This window comes from Tigriopus californicus, chromosome 11 (assembly GCF_007210705.1).
Source record: "Tigriopus californicus strain San Diego chromosome 11, Tcal_SD_v2.1, whole genome shotgun sequence".
Classification (NCBI taxonomy): Eukaryota; Metazoa; Arthropoda; class Copepoda; order Harpacticoida; family Harpacticidae; genus Tigriopus; species Tigriopus californicus.
Genome location: NC_081450.1, coordinates 881,982 through 898,665, shown reverse-complemented (window position 1 = coordinate 898,665; position 16,684 = coordinate 881,982). Strand labels below are relative to the sequence as shown.

The 16,684-nt window shown below is 39.5% G+C and overlaps 1 protein-coding gene and 1 long non-coding RNA gene across 3 annotated transcripts; one reads left to right on the top strand and one right to left on the bottom strand.

The window, feature by feature from the left end:
• Nucleotides 1-565: 565 nt before the first annotated feature.
• On the top strand, nucleotides 566-14,253 carry LOC131890802 (uncharacterized). Of its 2 annotated transcripts, none has more exons than XM_059240227.1 (14): nucleotides 566-635; nucleotides 2,171-2,348; nucleotides 4,244-4,270; nucleotides 4,341-4,658; nucleotides 6,799-7,023; nucleotides 7,602-7,676; nucleotides 10,075-10,260; nucleotides 10,579-10,725; nucleotides 10,797-11,123; nucleotides 11,215-11,475; nucleotides 11,650-11,955; nucleotides 12,089-12,238; nucleotides 12,707-13,131; nucleotides 13,218-14,253. In XM_059240227.1, exons 2-14 carry the CDS (start codon nucleotides 2,207-2,209, stop codon nucleotides 14,079-14,081), a joined length of 3,453 nt encoding a protein of 1,150 aa, XP_059096210.1. In that variant the 5' UTR covers nucleotides 566-635; nucleotides 2,171-2,206; the 3' UTR covers nucleotides 14,082-14,253. The 2 variants fall into 2 exon arrangements, with proteins under 2 accessions (XP_059096210.1, XP_059096211.1); XM_059240228.1 differs by having other exon boundaries at nucleotides 575-630.
• On the bottom strand, nucleotides 10,054-11,748 carry LOC131890803 (uncharacterized). The gene is made up of 3 exons (XR_009374344.1): nucleotides 11,599-11,748; nucleotides 10,290-10,641; nucleotides 10,054-10,194 (listed from the first exon to the last, which is right to left on the bottom strand). It is a non-coding gene; the product is annotated as an uncharacterized LOC131890803 (long non-coding RNA).
• Nucleotides 14,254-16,684: the final 2,431 nt, after the last annotated feature.

The window sequence follows — 16,684 nt, the reverse complement described above, 5'->3', positions numbered from 1 at the left end:
TGAAAATCCGGAATCTACGCCTTTTTTTCAAGTTACGAAGGAAAGAGTGATCATTTCAGTTATTGCTCAATATGTCGTGTTTTCTGAAAAGTTAGCCAACAAAGAGCGAATATGGTGCTACCAGACGTATTGTTCTATAATATTGAAATAATCACCCTTGCTCATGGATTTTATAAAATCAAGAGCTCTGAAATTGACACCAACTGGACCATTGAACTTGCATTGATCAAGCAACCACTTATGACAGTTCGTGAAATATAACCTGAATCTGCAGCTAATGCTTGAAATGAATTTGATTGAATATATTACCTAGAGCATGGACGACGTTACCCTGGACATACTTAACGCCGCCAAATATACTAGCCCAATAGTCGAACGCAATGAACTCAACCTCCCGACTAGAAATTGAAAAAAATCGTAGTCACACTATCCAAGCCACGCAGATTCACTCGCCATAGACATTCAAAATTATAGGGAGGAACATAGCACGTTTTACGCTGTAGCAAGAATAATTCTTGTCAATCCGCTTTTTTCCTACGGTTCAAGTTTTCAGTTGTCCAAGTTCAGGCTATGCTAAACGGGTGATACAACATGGACGAACAAAGAGACTGGCGTGAATAAAAGTTACGAGTGAGGTGAATTCGTGTAAAGTTAAAAAACATTGTTGTTGTCAGTGGTTGCCAAAAACATCCAAGCACTCCTTGACAGTGAATCAAAGGTGTTTTAACAACTACAGAGCGAAAAAGCCAACTATTTCACGATCCTTGAAGTCCCATGTCAATCATCCTGAATTATAAACAATTAAATACGTGAAAACAGGAGCATAATGATTGTAAATGATCCGCAGTAGCCTCTTAAAAAGGATAGAAGGTGAAAATTGATCCATGGTAAAGCCTAAATGATCATTTTAGCCCCGTTTCTTGATGAGATCAAAGCTTACCGAGGTATACGACGACAAATGGATAGACCTCCGATTAAATGGAGGTGACGTAACTTAGGTCAGGTGAGCTGAGGTTAGCATTGGACGCAGCACAATTTCACAAACATCACGCAACTTCCGCTGTTTTGGGCTCAACTGATTGCCAAAGTACCATCATATGTATCATATTTTTTATAAGATACGGGCTGGGCTTCCCTTGCCTTGACTTCATTTAGTTGTACCAGTACAGGGCCATTTTAGTACGTACAAGCAAAAAAAAAAAAGAAAGTAGTTTCGGAACAAGAAGCAAATCTTGTATTATACAGGGTTTGGGGTATTAAAAAAAAGGCCTTTATGGCATTTTCTAGCGTTCAAAACCAAAAGTTCAGTTTGAAAACTTTCTTAAAATCAATCCGCTTAAACGGGAATTTTGAGAACCATATTTCTTTATCTGGGATTCTTGGGTCGGAGGGGTGAACCTCGCCTTGCCAGCGAAGCTAGCCATAATATCGCTGCAGATGTAACTCTGATAGACAGTGTCATATTCCATCTCAACCCTGTTTGTGGGTGGGGTTAGCATGAGGCGATCCGAACCAGTGATCTCTCTCACGCTAGGAAACTGAGTTAACCACTATGCCATGCCTTCATGCTTTAATTGAATCCTAGAACACATTTGACCAAACTGAGGAGCAATTTTTTTCTCTCCTTTCATAAAAATCAACATATTATCAATTTAAACATTACTAAGTTGTATATGAGTAGATGACACTTTTTTTCAAGCGTTTTAGCTCTAAAATACCTTGGTTATATCTAAACTCAAATTCCCACACAAATTAGAAAGATATTAATTTTCACACAATTGAACGTAGGTTTTCGTGCTACATTTTTGGGGGTATTCAGGAGCTGAAACCTCAGATTTATATTTCTTGCGGACTTCCTTACGGCTATTGGGAACGGAATTCCCAGAAAATCGGGCCATCTTTTTCCATTTATCTCGACAGTGGTAAAATAAATCCTACGCTAATTTCTAGTAAATTGCTAGTTTAGTGTGTTCTTCAATTGCATGGAAAAGGTTTTTTAAAATATAATTTTTGGAATCGTTTTAGGAATGTAAGTTTTCAGTCTGAGTTAGAAAATCCAAAAATCAGTAAAATCAAAGCTGTTCCTGATGGGTTTGCAAGCTATAAAAGGTCAAGATGTGTTTTGGTAGTTCCATCAACCCCCAATACGACTTTTTAACCATTGTTTCAGGTTCTTTATGCGTTTCTCCTCCGATCCACACTCTGCATGGCTGAGTGTGAAAATGGTCTTGTAACTGATTCCTTGATCCTTCAAGATTATTCCGAGGATGACTGCCTTAATCAAACTGACCCAAAGCATTGCTTCAAACCAATTGGAAGCGGCGGTGGCCTGTGCTATTTGGCCAGCGGTGAGACCACGATAAACATTCTCTATTATTTTTCTTTTCATACTTTTTCACACCAATATTGCTTAACTGAAACTAACCCTCAACTAAAACGGACCCTTTGTATTTGTGAAAAAGTAGCGGTCTCTGGTTGGCATGGAGGAAAAAACAAGAAATGTTGTGTAATCAGCTGGTGTGTAACGTCTTCCATGCATTTCCTCTGAAATGTTACGTACAACTTTGAAGAAGTAAAAATATTATTTTTTTTCCACAAGAGCAAAAATATTCTTATTCAAAAGAATTTTTTCGATGCCCATTGATTTGGGATGGGATAAGTTTGGCAAATCGTGCCGCACCAAGACACGGAGTAAGATATCAGATGAACTGAGTTTAGTGGTAAACCCTTCCGTTCAGGAGGAGTGCACAGGAGTTGAAAAACGTTTAGCATAGGAAATGAACGAAAAAAGTCTGTCTTGGCCGGCAACTTCTAAACCGATGTTGCAGAACTTAACCTCTAGAACTTAACCTCTTTAGCCCCTGTGGGCTAAAATATGATCCTGCACCTCGCCTGAAAAATGAATTTGATAAAAATCATTAGTAATGGAATGTAAATAGTTAATATTGAACCTCCCAGCAATGAAACATCAATTCATCTAAGTAACGCGTATCTTTGAATGAGTCCTTATTTTGGATATACTTTGGTAGTTTGGCAGCAGGGTATTGCTCCTATCGATTCACCACCACCTTGTTTTTTTCGTTTTCATGTTTTACTTTTTCAAAGAAACAAAAGGAACAACTTTTGTTAAAGGCTCATGTATAAACAGAGCTCAATTAAGGATATTAAATCAATAAAAGTACAATAAGACGGATCACTGTCAAAAACGTAGTCAATTAGTGTTAAAAGTAGTCTAAATTATGTATAGACATGAATTCCTAAACATATTTAGCTGATGCATAGTTATCACAACTTGAAAGTTGCATTTTGCACCTTAAAGTATCGAAGAATTACCTTGCTATATTTCAAGTTGTTACCAAGACATATGATTGCCCTTTTTCAATGATATGGCAAAAAAATATTTGTTTTTATGTTTTTTTATGATTTTTTTAAAAGCTAAAAAATAGCAAAAATGACAGTCATCTTACAAAGAATTTCAACATAATCGGCCATCATTCTTACTGAAGCATCAAAAACTGCTCTATCCTGTCATGTTCCCATAATAAATTAAAGATGCATGTCACAGTTTCATTTTCTAATTTAGCACTTTCTGCAATAATTCATATTTTTACCTACAAGAGACGTGTTCATTCAGCGTTAGTGGAAGTCTGTGAAAAGTGAAAAAACAAGCTTGATTGAGGTTGCGATTGACAAATATGGCATCGCACTTGTGAAATATATAGGCATTACGTAAGTTTTCAGGTTTTTCTTCCTACTACAAAAAGTGGAATATTTTCATTTATCTTTTGGGCGTAGAAAAGGCATATCGCATTCCCTGGCAATTACTTTAAAATGTAACCGGAACCTTTTGTAGTCTAATTTGATGCAAATGCAACCTTTGGAAACATATTATCTCGTCCCTTGCTCAATGGATTTTTAAGACATTTTAGTTGGAAGCGCAGCTAACATTATTCTCGACATCTGTCAATTAAGTTATTAAAAATATTATCTTTTTACAGGTTTTAACTGGATTAATATATCTGAGGTGTTTTGCAAAACGGTATTTTACAAAAGTTGTTGCGCTTGTTTTCATAACAACGAAAATCTTGCAATATTAGCATGCATATGTAGATTGGCAGGTGTTTTGGTCTAGTTTGATTGCCTTTTTTTACTGTTGGTTGAAAAAATACGATTTTTTTTTCACAATTCCAATAGGCTAGCCTTGTTCGTTGGCCTTTAATGACATTTCCTTTTTTTCTTCCAGAAGAGGCAGTTACACACAAGGGAGAAGGTACGGCCGTCCTTCATAATATTCTGTTGATTGTATGGAATGTCTGATTTTGAATTTTGCTTTTCTTTAGATTGTGTCTACCATCTTCCCATCATATATGAGTCAGAAAAGATCAACATTGCTGAGGATTATCTAAATCAAACATTCTCTGGTCCCCTCGAGACGAATGGCACTTTCCCCGAGAGTGCGTTCAAGCATTGCCAAAGCATCAATTGCTATATGGTGCTTCATGAAGAAGCCACCAACCTTGCGTACTTCATGGCCGAGCCGTCAAAGCTGAGCTTGTCCGAGTCTGGCATCAGTTTCGGAGCCAATGATCAACACTACACGATGTATTTTGAACCGAGATGCGAACCCACGAAGCCAATTGGTCGCACCACCGTCGAAGGTACGAGCAATCTAGGTCTTCTTTTGCATGCATTCTTCTCTTCATAACAAGATAAGATTACTTTTCATTATTTCAATGCTGGTTGTTGGAAGATGTAAGCATAAGAGAGAAAAACAACATTTTCAATATTTGTCACATTTCGGAAATGTTTGGTAAATGGCAAATAATTTTTTTTTTCTCACGCATCTACACGTAAAATCGCACGGCCAAAAGAGTTCGACAAATATTTTAAATGAGAAAAAGGAACCAAAAGTCAACAAACCAAACATTCAGGTAGTCACAATGAAGGAGTTAGCATAGGTTGATGTACATTTTCTATTTGTTAACATCAATTCAGTATCCATGTTTGATACATGTAAATATTAAGGGTTGGAGGAAATTACGTTTTATCTTTTTCCCGCCATTTAAGACTTCGAACAACTTATTTTACTTCAGTCAAATAATAACGTAAAATTTGTGAAAACTACATTTACAAATGACTACTTTTGGAAATTTATTTGTGTTCTGAAAAGGAAAAAAATGAAAGGCAACAAGCGACATATGGTATATTTATTCGTACTCCCAGAATTGCAATGCTGCTTTTTCCATGAACTTTCTTCATTATGACCATCTTCTTCTAAGAACCTAGTGACTGATGTGAATGAGTTTTTGGAGGCATAGTATTATACCGTGACGTACAAATACATACCTTAAGCTTGGGCCTGACTAAAATTTGCTTGTTGTTAACTACTTAAAAATGAATCAACCCAACAGAAACCATGATTTAACTGGGTGATTGGAATGCAATTAGGAAACTTTTAACAATGCTCTCAAGACTTTTAAAGGTGTCTTTTGATTTGAGTAAATCACGAAAACCAATTTCTGGTGCAGGAAAGAAGCCAGTTCCTAGGTAAGCACAATGTAATATTTGTAGGAGGCATTTTGAAAACCTGGGTTTTCAAAACCTTTATTTCTAATGCGTTTTAAGTGACTTTATATACCATTTTTATATAATGCAGCATCTTCACCCGAATAGAAAATTACTCATTTGCAAAGGTGACATCGAAAATGCATTCCATATGTTACTAAATTCCCGTTAGGGCATTTGTCAGCTACTTTTAGGGAAGTGATAACGAAATCACAGTAATTTGATCCTTGTTTTCGAATATTATGGAACACCCATTACATCTTAAAATGGTTGGATTGTAACGACCCAGAAATTCGAAAATTACTCGATACCCGTTCCATTTTTCCCGCTCCAGTTTTCTTCTCTCACTTGACAAGTGATGGAAATCTGAAGCTTTGTGGCAATCTTAACATTTGATGTCATTTTTACAAGTGGTTTTGGAAATGTACTTTCCAGCCACTCGTAAACACAGAGCCATGAAATAATAGCTATATAAAAGTGAGGCTTGTTGAGGCAAGTCCACACAGTCAAGACACAGGTCGCCCATTTCATGCCGTCAAGTTTGAAGTGAACAGCGATGAGGGCTTGCTCGAGCTTCTCTTCCTTCACACGAGAGTTTTTATATGAACTGGCTCCGCTTACAACGTCGCCTCACTCCAAATGTATCGTCATTTTGAGGCAAATGTTTGTGCACAATTCTTTTACGCAACCTATTTTTGCTAAACAAAATCCTTCGTTTCTGATTACACACCACACCTGAACCAGCTTGTTGCGTGAAATTTTGAAAAATATTAACTTTTCTTGTCAATTTGATATTGAAAACAAAAACAGAATACCGAAAAATTCTGATCACCCCAGTTTCACCCAGGCAGTTTCTTTAGAGAGTGAAATAAAGTTTCCAATAACGGAGCTTCTTTTGAGTTATATATATCATTCTGACACTCGTCTTTATCTATTTTACGTCGTTATGCACCTGATAGAGAACATGCGGATTTATTGTCAGTTTGGCTCGATCCCTTGGGCCACAATATAAGAGGGTTCCAGTGTATTGTGTCGTTCCAGATAGGAGTTCCCCGATCTCTTGCTCATTTGTCACATTTCCAGGTTTTTTGTTGCTTTTGGTTCTTTTACAGACTTCCTTACCGCTACTCGGAATGGAACCCCTAGCAGTTTAGAAGAAAAAATATTAATTGATACACCTACATGTAATTGACATAACCGATTTTACACCAATGCATTGAAATCTTCTTCCAGATGTGTGCGGAAGCCCAGAGTTCCCGAAATTGCCTCCTTCGAACACCAAGTACGCCATCGAGGAGCAAACATACCTCGACACGTCAAATACAAATGCTACTGCCTGCAAAATAATCTGCGAACGTGACAGCTCGTGCACAGGGTTTGTGTTTGAGGGTGACCTGTATTCATGCAAATTGTTTAAAGAATCTAGAGATTCAACCTCAAACTCAAAGTGTGTTTTAGGTAAGTCATGAACCTCTAGAGACGTTCGAGTATGCAGACTGCGAACGAACTGAACACTTCACTTAATAGAAAGTTGCCACTGGAAGGGATCGCAAAAGTTTGTCGAATAGGTCAACTTGGCCAATTTGATCCCAAAGCTATCCTCAGGGTACTCGCGAGATTAAGTCAAAGTTATGTACGAGTAATCCGCTTGTACATGACATTTTAATTGACGGTCTGGTCTTGCTCAGCTACATGAGCTTTTGACAGCCCGACTTTGAATGCAACCCTTTCACAAGGAGATTGTACGATTGCCTACAATTGAAGGGATCTCATTTTTTTCTGTGACGTGATTTCCGTCGCGGTCCACGTTTCTACAATTTCGTGGATATAAGTGAGTACCTTCATTGAGTCCCCAGTCACGTTGATTGATTAGAACGGAATCTATGTAAGGCCAGTTGAGATGAAGAGATGATGAAAAACCTCTGGACACTATTGCTACTATTTTCGTCGCGCCATGAGTAACCTTTTCAACTATAATTGAGAGGTAACAGTAATAGCCATATATATACATTTACACATGTAAACCTTCTTTGCAGAGCCACTTGCCCCTCGAGTTTTTGCAAAAGACGTGTTTGTCTACAAACCGGAAGATGGACAACTCATTGATGGCAGTAAGTAAGAATTTGGTTTTGAATCGTAAAAGTGCAGATCAGATTAGTGACGCGTAGACTAGTGCCATATATTTGAATTTATATTTGATATATCTTAATGCAGGCTACTAGCGTAAACAAGAGCGTTGTGCATCAAATGTATTCTGGACAATATTGTGGTTATATGTATATCAAATTCCTATGGACAAAAATGCAAAGACGGACAAAGTCAAAAATTAGAGGTCATGGTGGCATTTGACGCGTACGTAACTGTCCTTAAAATATCCCCTCATGTATTGATTAGGTACCAACTATGGGAACTTCACTTTGACAAATAGTTTTGCTCCGTTATTGTTGGTGGCACTGTCAATGTCTTGGGGTCGGGGATTCCATGATCTTGCCCACTGTGTCCGTGGATGGAGGTGGGTGCCCGTGAATGATAGGAACCCATGGATGACTAAAATAAGAGTAACAAGCACTTTGCTACTAAATACTTTCATGCTGCCTTCACTTTTACGGCGAACTCGTCAACAGTGTCGTTTTTTGGCCTAATCGACATTCTTCTAAAGCCTCATCTTTTGTAGTAGTTAGGGGCACGGATGAAAGCAAATGATTGCCTTACATAATCCGCCCCATCAATAGGGCATCTCAAGTGACGGAAATTCAAGGAAAAATGTGGCCCGGCACCCTGATTTTGGGCATTTTGGGAGGGAGAACTGTAATTTGTAAGACAAACATCTCAGTCTACTCGCACAATCCGCCCATTAAATTTTCAGTAGTGATTGAGAGATTTTGAGTAAGCTGTGTTACAAAACCCAACAAAATGAACATGCTTGGTGTTAATTGGTGAACGCACTATCACAATGCACGCACAATGCGATTTGGCTGGGAATGTTGTTTCTGATTTTACTCATGAACACGTTTAATTGACAAGCCCTATTAAAAGCAGGCCAAGTATGTGGCTTTTAAATGATGCGGCTGAATGAGTTCTTACTTATTATTACGCAAAAAAACTGATGACTTGTGTGATTTTGAGGTTGCATAATTGTTAGACACAGACACCGAATTTTGGACGGCACCTAACATTTCGGTTACAAGGACCTGGAAGATGGGTGGGCATTTCATTTTTAAACACTTTTGTCCACCCCTGTCCAAAAGTGTCCAAAGGTGTCCAAAATTACAAATCTTTAAGACTACGAATGATTTAGAAAATTTACTTTCACATATATTTTACTTTAGAAATAGCTCATTGATGGTGTCAAAAACAAAGTAAGCCTATAAAGCCTTTGCCATATCCTCTAAGATACCCAAAAGCGAATGTTACACTATTTCTATCTCAACTTAGGAAGTACCAAAGCCTCCTTCTACTAGTGTATGGTTGGCACAAAGCATTGAACAACTGAAATACCTTAGTATTGTATTGTAATTATTTATCAACGTTGTAATGTATTTTGTAAACTTTTTTTCAAACCATGAGACTTGACGGATTTCTTCTTAAGCAGACTTAGTGCTAAAAATTGAACATCTTGCCTAATTACATACCTAAGATGTGACTTCTATTAGTGAGTTGCTAAAAGTATTGTTAGGTAAGGTTTTTTGGCTCTTAAAGGTGTGTTTGATGTCAGATAATGAGAAAAAACATTTTATTTTAACCAAAAATTACATCATGAATAAAAGATGAGCGATTTATTAAAAAGTATCTTTGAATAGTCAATAAGCAGCTGTTAAGCCATTGGAAATTTTATGACTTAGTTTCAATAAAAAAAGCCCTGCTACCCAATGCCCTGATTGGAGCTTGGCTTCAACTTTTTATCACTCAAACTACATTAATGCTCTCATTAACTTAGACAAACAATATTTATTTGACTTTGCAATGCTGCATTTAATCAAGAGAGTTACACTGAAAATGAAACGCAAGTGAAATGATTTGTCACTTTTCTAAAAAGGTTAGCTGCTACTTAATGTATAAGTCTACTCACAAAGTTTACATCTTTTCGATGAATGATTCCATTTCTTGGTTGGCATATAGATTAGGTAAAAATTACATCAATTAGAATTTAAAAGTTATAACTTGTCTGCCCACCTTTTGGGCAATTGTTCTTACTTTTGAACACCTTGTGCCCACTTTTGGACACTTGTGGACACTTGTGGACACTTTTGGACACTTTTGGACACTTGGTGTCTAAAAGTCAGACAGATTCCCAAAATTAATTTACCCACCCTGCGGGGGTGGGGTGTGTGTGTGTGTGTGTGTGCTTGGAGAGCGGAGGGTAGAGTAAAAATATCAATAAAGCGACGGAACTTGATTCAAATAATTACGCAACTCTGCAGATGTTTTGCGGGATTAAATTAAAACCTACGCCAATCTTTCGTTGTCTTTGAGTTACCATATAGATCCATTTTTTATTTCATATTTCAGGCGACTATAGGATCCAAACTGGAAACACGGATGATTGCCGGAACGAATGTGCCAAAGACCCCCTGTGCCAAGCTGCTTTTGTAAACGATGGCATGTGCGCTCAAAGACGTAGCGTTTGGCCTGGAAAAAAATCACCCCTCCCGCAGGGAGGGCAAGAATTGATCATATGGAATGGAAAAGTATTCGGTGAGAACGAAATCATCACTACCACTTACATATTGGCGCGGTGTAAATCAAGTGTATTTGCGTTCCTTATTTTGATGTCTTTGCAATGTGAGTTAGAATTTCGGTTAAAACCAATTTTGCTGTTTGTGCTTTATACTTGATGAGCCATTTTAACCAGGGCGAAAACAATCCGATTTGGAACTCCGAATTTGTCGAATTCATTTCATTACTCAACCTATGGATTTTAAGTAGTTAGTTTTGTATCCCTCCGCCGAATCAATAATCAATAACAATGTGAGCCGGATAGTGAGTCATGACTGACATGATTGACTCTTTCAGGCGATGAAACGGCTTGTGACTTGGGCCGAGTCACAGACCACATGATGGAGTTCGTGGATGATCCTGAAAAGTGTGAGGGAAATGGATTATGCTATGGAGTCATAGAGATCGGCGGCAATACCTCAACATATTGTTATGCACCCAATGGTGAGCAGCAACTGAGCGCGTAACAAAAGATTTGCAAGGATTGATCACACTTTCATTGATTTTAATTGCAGACTTGGAACCCATCGAAACGACGGAGAAAGGAAGGACCACTCCCTATTTTCAAATGCAAACTGCTCACAATATAGACAATCTGAGAAACGTTTTCGAGTCTCTCATTGGAGGGAGACTCCATCCTATAGAGTGTTTCGAACATTGCCATGCGGTTTCATGTTTTGCCTATGCTTACGCTGTACCCGCCCCATCATCTGATTATCTTGATGGTTGCCATTTTGCTCTTGAGCCTTTCGATTTTGCATCTTTACCACCGGCTTCTTCATCCGACGGAGATGATTTTCAAACTCTTATTACCTTTGTCCGACATGGAGTGCCATTGGATGGTAATGAATCTCACTTGAGCTCGCTATGAATGTTTGATCACTTCTGGAGACAATTGCATTCGAACGGGACCTGTTTTCATTTCATTTTCAGAGCTGTGCCAAGATGAGGACCCGTTGCCAGCCAATTGGCACTTTGGAAGTGCCGTTTACAACACGTTCGAAACTGTAGACGCGTCCAACATTGACGATTGCAAACGGTCATGCAATCCCAATGGCGATTGCGATAAAACGTTGATCTTTCGGCCGGAAGATTCATCTTGTCGCATTTTTGAGACCAAAGAGATCTTTGAGGCCAATTCGGAGACCGCCTCGACAACACGGTCTTCCAACTCTCGACATCAATGTATTGTCAGTAAGTACAAAGAACAATCCCTTAACAGAACCGAATGCAAGCAGTTGAAAACTACAATCACACCATCTCCAGTGGACTGACTGACTTGAACAGTTCTGTTCCAAAATTCTCCAAACCACTTACCTAGTTCCACCCTAAATTCTCGCGGCCTCTCTAGACACGTTTGTTTTGCAGCCCCAGGTGAAGGCGGGAAATTTCGACCCAGAGAGTTCTTTACCGTCAAGAGTGTTGTCACAAATCAGATATCCGTGGAACCTCGCGAGAGGGTGGTCTTCCCTCAAAAAGTTAATTCACATAGTGGCGGCGGAAATAATGTCTGTTGGGACTTTTGCAGCAAACTTCCTTGGTGCCGAGAAGTTCACCTAGTTGGAGATGATCAATGCCTCTTGTACGACGGTTCCGAGGGCAACAACACCCTCAGAAATGCGACGGAAGGGGAAGAGTTACAGCTCAGGCACATCATGAGGGGAAAAATGTTTAGTAAGGGAGTCAATTAGCCGACAACGTGACATGATTTGAACATTTTTAGATCCGCCGCGATGAGTCGTTGGCTCATTCAAAGTCGGCAAAGTTCTCTTCTTAAACGTTCATCTTTCTTTGCTTTACATTTCAGCTCACGAACATTTCTGCGACGAGGGTGGCTTGGCCGGCGCAGACTTCTTTTTTGCATTCTTCAGCCAGCAATACTGCGATTTCTTTTCACTTTGCTATCGAAAAAGTCGAATGGGTGAAAACTGGAAAGATGTTTGCTTTATTGCACCAGGTTAGTTTTTTTTTGATTGGCTCATCGAAATTTTGCAAAAAGCATTGAGAAGAATGGTCTAATTTATTGTTTTGGAAATTAATAATGGCCTAAAAGTGCTAACCGATGTCAAAATTGGAACAATTAGTGACTAAGAAAAAGTAATGATGAAAAAACATTTCGACTTCAAGAACAAAAAACTAACCGGAAGAAGTTTCGAAACTGGGAAGAGGCGAATATGGTTGGACCATGACAACAAATAGGTCAGAATAGCAAATGTCGATCTAATTTTTTTTCAACGGATTCCTTTTCTTTTATAAAGCTATAAACTCTTTTGCTCAGGAAAAAGACAAATGATGCCTTTTGAGCCTTTGACGGCAGCGCTTTGCATAAGATCACAATTTATAAGTAACTGCCTTATCACTGTTCTACTATAGCTGGGTAATGTGTGCATTTAACTAGAGAATCAGTGAGTGCTCTTACTTCCAGAAGTCCCCCCAGAACCCATCCAAGTCACGCACAATTGCCAGGTCCAACCGTTCTTCACTTCACTCCCGGGCCTTGAAATCGATTACGGACTCATCCGTACGTCTCTTATATCCCGTCCTGAAGGAAACCAATCCTACGAAGCTTGTGCTCAAGTCTGCAGCTTGGACGAAGATTGCTATGGCTTGACATACTTCCCATCGATCCAGGAGTGCGCTATACATGAAAGGCCATTGTTTTTCGAATCAGACATCGAACCTATTAATGTGTTGGAATGCCAAATGGCCTTTGAAGTGCCCCATTGTCAGCCTTGCGTTCAACGAGTGCAAATGGAGGAACAAATCGTTTTCAAGGACGAACTGCAATGCTCTCACACCTATCAGGAATCGTGCTCCGATGTATACAAGACCATCTTCAAAACCCAAGAAGTAATGACACTAATGATCAAAGACAAGCAAGCCAGCAAGGTCAACCAAGCCATGATGACTTCTTTAGTATGACCCTTTCATTTCAGGTTGAGGAATGCAAGGAAAGCTTTGTGAAGAACTGTCACATTGAGTATGAGATGGTGCCCAGAACGGAAAAGGTCGAGGTCTGCCACTCCCCTTTGGCCCGAGATTGTAATGAAGAGGGGCCCGAGACCTGTTCCACCGAACATGAGACCGTGTGTGCCACCACCTACCACGAAAACGAAGTCGCCGATGATGTGGTGAATTGCACCACCGTCCAGGAAGATGTGTGCGACTCCGAGGGCGAAAACTGTCGAATGGTGCCCCGGCAAGTGTGCCAAGTGGAAAGCATTTCCAGCAAGAAGCTCACCCCCGAGACGGATTGCCATCAAGAGAGTCGAGAGGTGTGTGGACCAGAAATCTGTCCCATTGTTCAGGGGGACCGCATTTGCACGGATGAGCTCAAGACGTTTGTGCAAGAAGTGCCGCAAGAGAAATGCCAAATCTCGCCCAAGACCGTGTGCGACATGATCCACAAGATCGTTCCCAAATTGGAAATGAGCCAAGAATGTATTGAAGTGCCTCAAGAGGTCTGTCAGACGGTCCAAGTCGAGGCCATGAAAGAGCGATTACCCGTAGTAAAATATTTCTGTCCACCCGCCGACTCCGACTCTGACTCTACTAATGATGATGATGACGATGACGATGACGATGACGATGACGATGACGATGACGATGATGATGATGATGATGATGACGACAATACGATTGATGATTCACCTCCACCACCGTCAGGTGGAACTAGGTCAGCGGCAGAGGACGACATGTCCCCAATCGAATCCCAATCGACTCATCTCTTAGACCATATTGCCTCCACAAGACGGGGTTCAAGAAGGAACTCGAAAAGTGGGAGTGGAGAAGTCTTCTAAGCCAACCCCATGCCCAAAATGGATCGAAAAGAAAAGGGAAACGATAAATGTCCTCTAGCTCAATCACGGTATACGATTTGATGAACACGTCTTAACTTTTATCCTACCAAGATATTGTCACAATGATGATTATTTTGTTACCTTAAAATACACTATTTGCAATTCTCCACTATTCCTATTGGTAATATCAGATGATATTAATAAAGGAGACCCCCAAAAATGGGAGGCAAAGCAATTCAATTTTACTTAGGAGGCCAAGACAAAAAGGACACATCATAAGGGGATTCTGCAACAACGCAATCGAGCGGCCATCGACAACGTCCAGGTTCTAGTCGTTCATTATTTAGTCGTCAGAGCCCAGTTTTTTAAAGCATAGGAGTGAAAAGATTCAACTTATGCACTCTAGTACGATATTGTCTCAAAATAAGTTTCACTCTTTCGCTTTAAAAAACTGGGCTCAGATCTCGAAGAAACAAAAAAGCCCAGTTTTGGCCAAAATGGATCTCTAAGTTGTGAAAATGACAAGAAAGGTTTGGAAAAGTTCACGAACAAGTTGTTTTTGGCCAAAACATCATAAAGTCGAGTCATACGTGACCCTTGCAAGTTTGCAAAGCTATTTGGAAGCATTTTCATAATGACTTCTACAGAGTTAGCATTGTCATGGTTTCTTCTTGCCTAATGTACTTTTTGCAATTGTTTAAACATGCTTAAAGATAACTCATTTTGTCAGACGTAACAACAAGGCCTCAAATAAATTGAAAATCCCAAGAGTTGTGACAATGAGAAAAACGTTGTCAGAGTGCACAAAAAGGCGTTAAGACGCAAAAGGAGGTTATAATCTTTCGAAAAAATCGAATTTACAATCGGGAAATGATCATTTTTCGCCCCATTCCTGCATTTTTATCTAAGAGACTCCAAGGAAACAGCAATTTGAATGTTATCCACTGAGTTTCTTTGTTTTGTTTACAAGAAATTGACATTCTTTTTAGTGACAATACTTCGCATTAGGACATGCTTTCAATGGATACGGATAGTAGGGTAAACAATTGATTCTCATCCGCAGCCTATTGTTATTGCTTAGGGTGCTTTGGTCAAAGAATACTTTGGGTTTTTGGTTGAATCAAACCCATGACGGCAACACCCTATGAGGCGTGTTTAACTATACAGTTATGTAAACTTAAAAAATAGGTCATAACTAGGCTCCGACAAAGTATGTTGTTTCCACGTCGAATAGAATTTCCATGGTTGACGGCTCGGATACGCAAAAGAGTTGAAGCGAGCAATTGGGAAGAAAACCGGTTAGTAAAAAAAATTAAGGCGTTGGAAGTCTACTGGATCATTGGATAGGAAGAAAGGACAAGGGCGAAAACGTACGATCTGGACAAAGGTCAAGGTCAGAACCATTAAAGGCCGGATTGATAGAAATCCTATGCGGACGATGAGGGGCATGGCCAAGGAGCTGAACATGAGTGACAAGTAGCCCTTGGAGCCAAGTCAAGGGCTCAGAGGAAACTCACTTTATCCACAATGCCACGACAGGAAGAGATTGTTCAGGTCGAGGTTGCTTCTCAACTGCCTCAAGCACAAGCCGCCGGTCATTCTCTTCTCAGATGAAAAGCTGTTCAGGGTCGATCGGGTCGAGCAACAGCCGATTTGACTGGCACATGTCAACCCTAGTCGTGGATGAATCTGCTGATCACGTCAAATATACTTTCAAGACCAAGCATGCAGCCGCCGTGATGGTCCTTGGGGTACTCGGCTCGGACGGGAAGAAATGCCACCCCATATTCATCCTCACGGTGGTTATATTTTCAGGCTAAGTGTTTGCTCAAATGCCAAGACATCCAGATATGTTTTTCTTTGTCAAAGAGACAAAAGGAACCAATTTTATGAAATACACATGTTTAAAAGTAGCTTAGATAAGTGTGTAATATAGCTTAAATTCCTTTAAAATGTATCATTGTCTAAAACGTAGTCAATCAGTGTTAAACATACTCTTAGTTATGTATTGACGTAAAATTTCATAAACTTCTATTCAGCAGATGTTTCTTTATTACATCTTGAAAGTTGCGTTTTATATCTTAAAAGATCGAAAAATGGCCTTAAATATGTTTCCAGTTATTCCGAAGGCATATTATAATCTTTTAATATGACACGACAAGAAATGATATTTCTACATTTTCTTTAAAAGCTAAAAGTAGTTGAAAAGGTCACTTCAAACTTGCAAAATATGTAAAACTCCCTTCCATTTCAGTTAGGTGCCAAAAGTTACACTATTCTGTCATGTATTTGAACAATATATGTGACAGTTCAATTTTCAAATTTGTCACTCTTTGCAATAATCAATCTCTACGTACTGATTTTTTTGTTCGGGGCTCTAGAGTCGGATGGGTGAGCCTTGCCCGGCCAGCGAAGCTAGCCATCACATCATCCGTCCATAGTTCCAATAGGCAATGTCATAATCCGTATTAGATTGGTTCTCCTTGTGTGGGTGTGGTTAGCGTCTAAAAGTTTCTTTGATTGAGAAAGGTTGGGGAGGAGAATCGAACCGGGGACCTCACTCATGCTAGGAAACTGCACTAACCAAAGTATTAGCGATGTTT

Coding starts and splice junctions, on each gene's coding strand:
- LOC131890802 (XM_059240227.1), top strand. CDS start 2,207: ATGGCTGAGTGTGAAAATGGTCTTGTAACTGATTCCTTGATCCTTCAA. Junction 7,677..10,074: donor TGGACAACTCATTGATGGCA/GTAAGTAAGAAT, acceptor TTCATATTTCAG/GCGACTATAGGATCCAAACT. Junction 11,956..12,088: donor CATGAGGGGAAAAATGTTTA/GTAAGGGAGTCA, acceptor TTTACATTTCAG/CTCACGAACATTTCTGCGAC.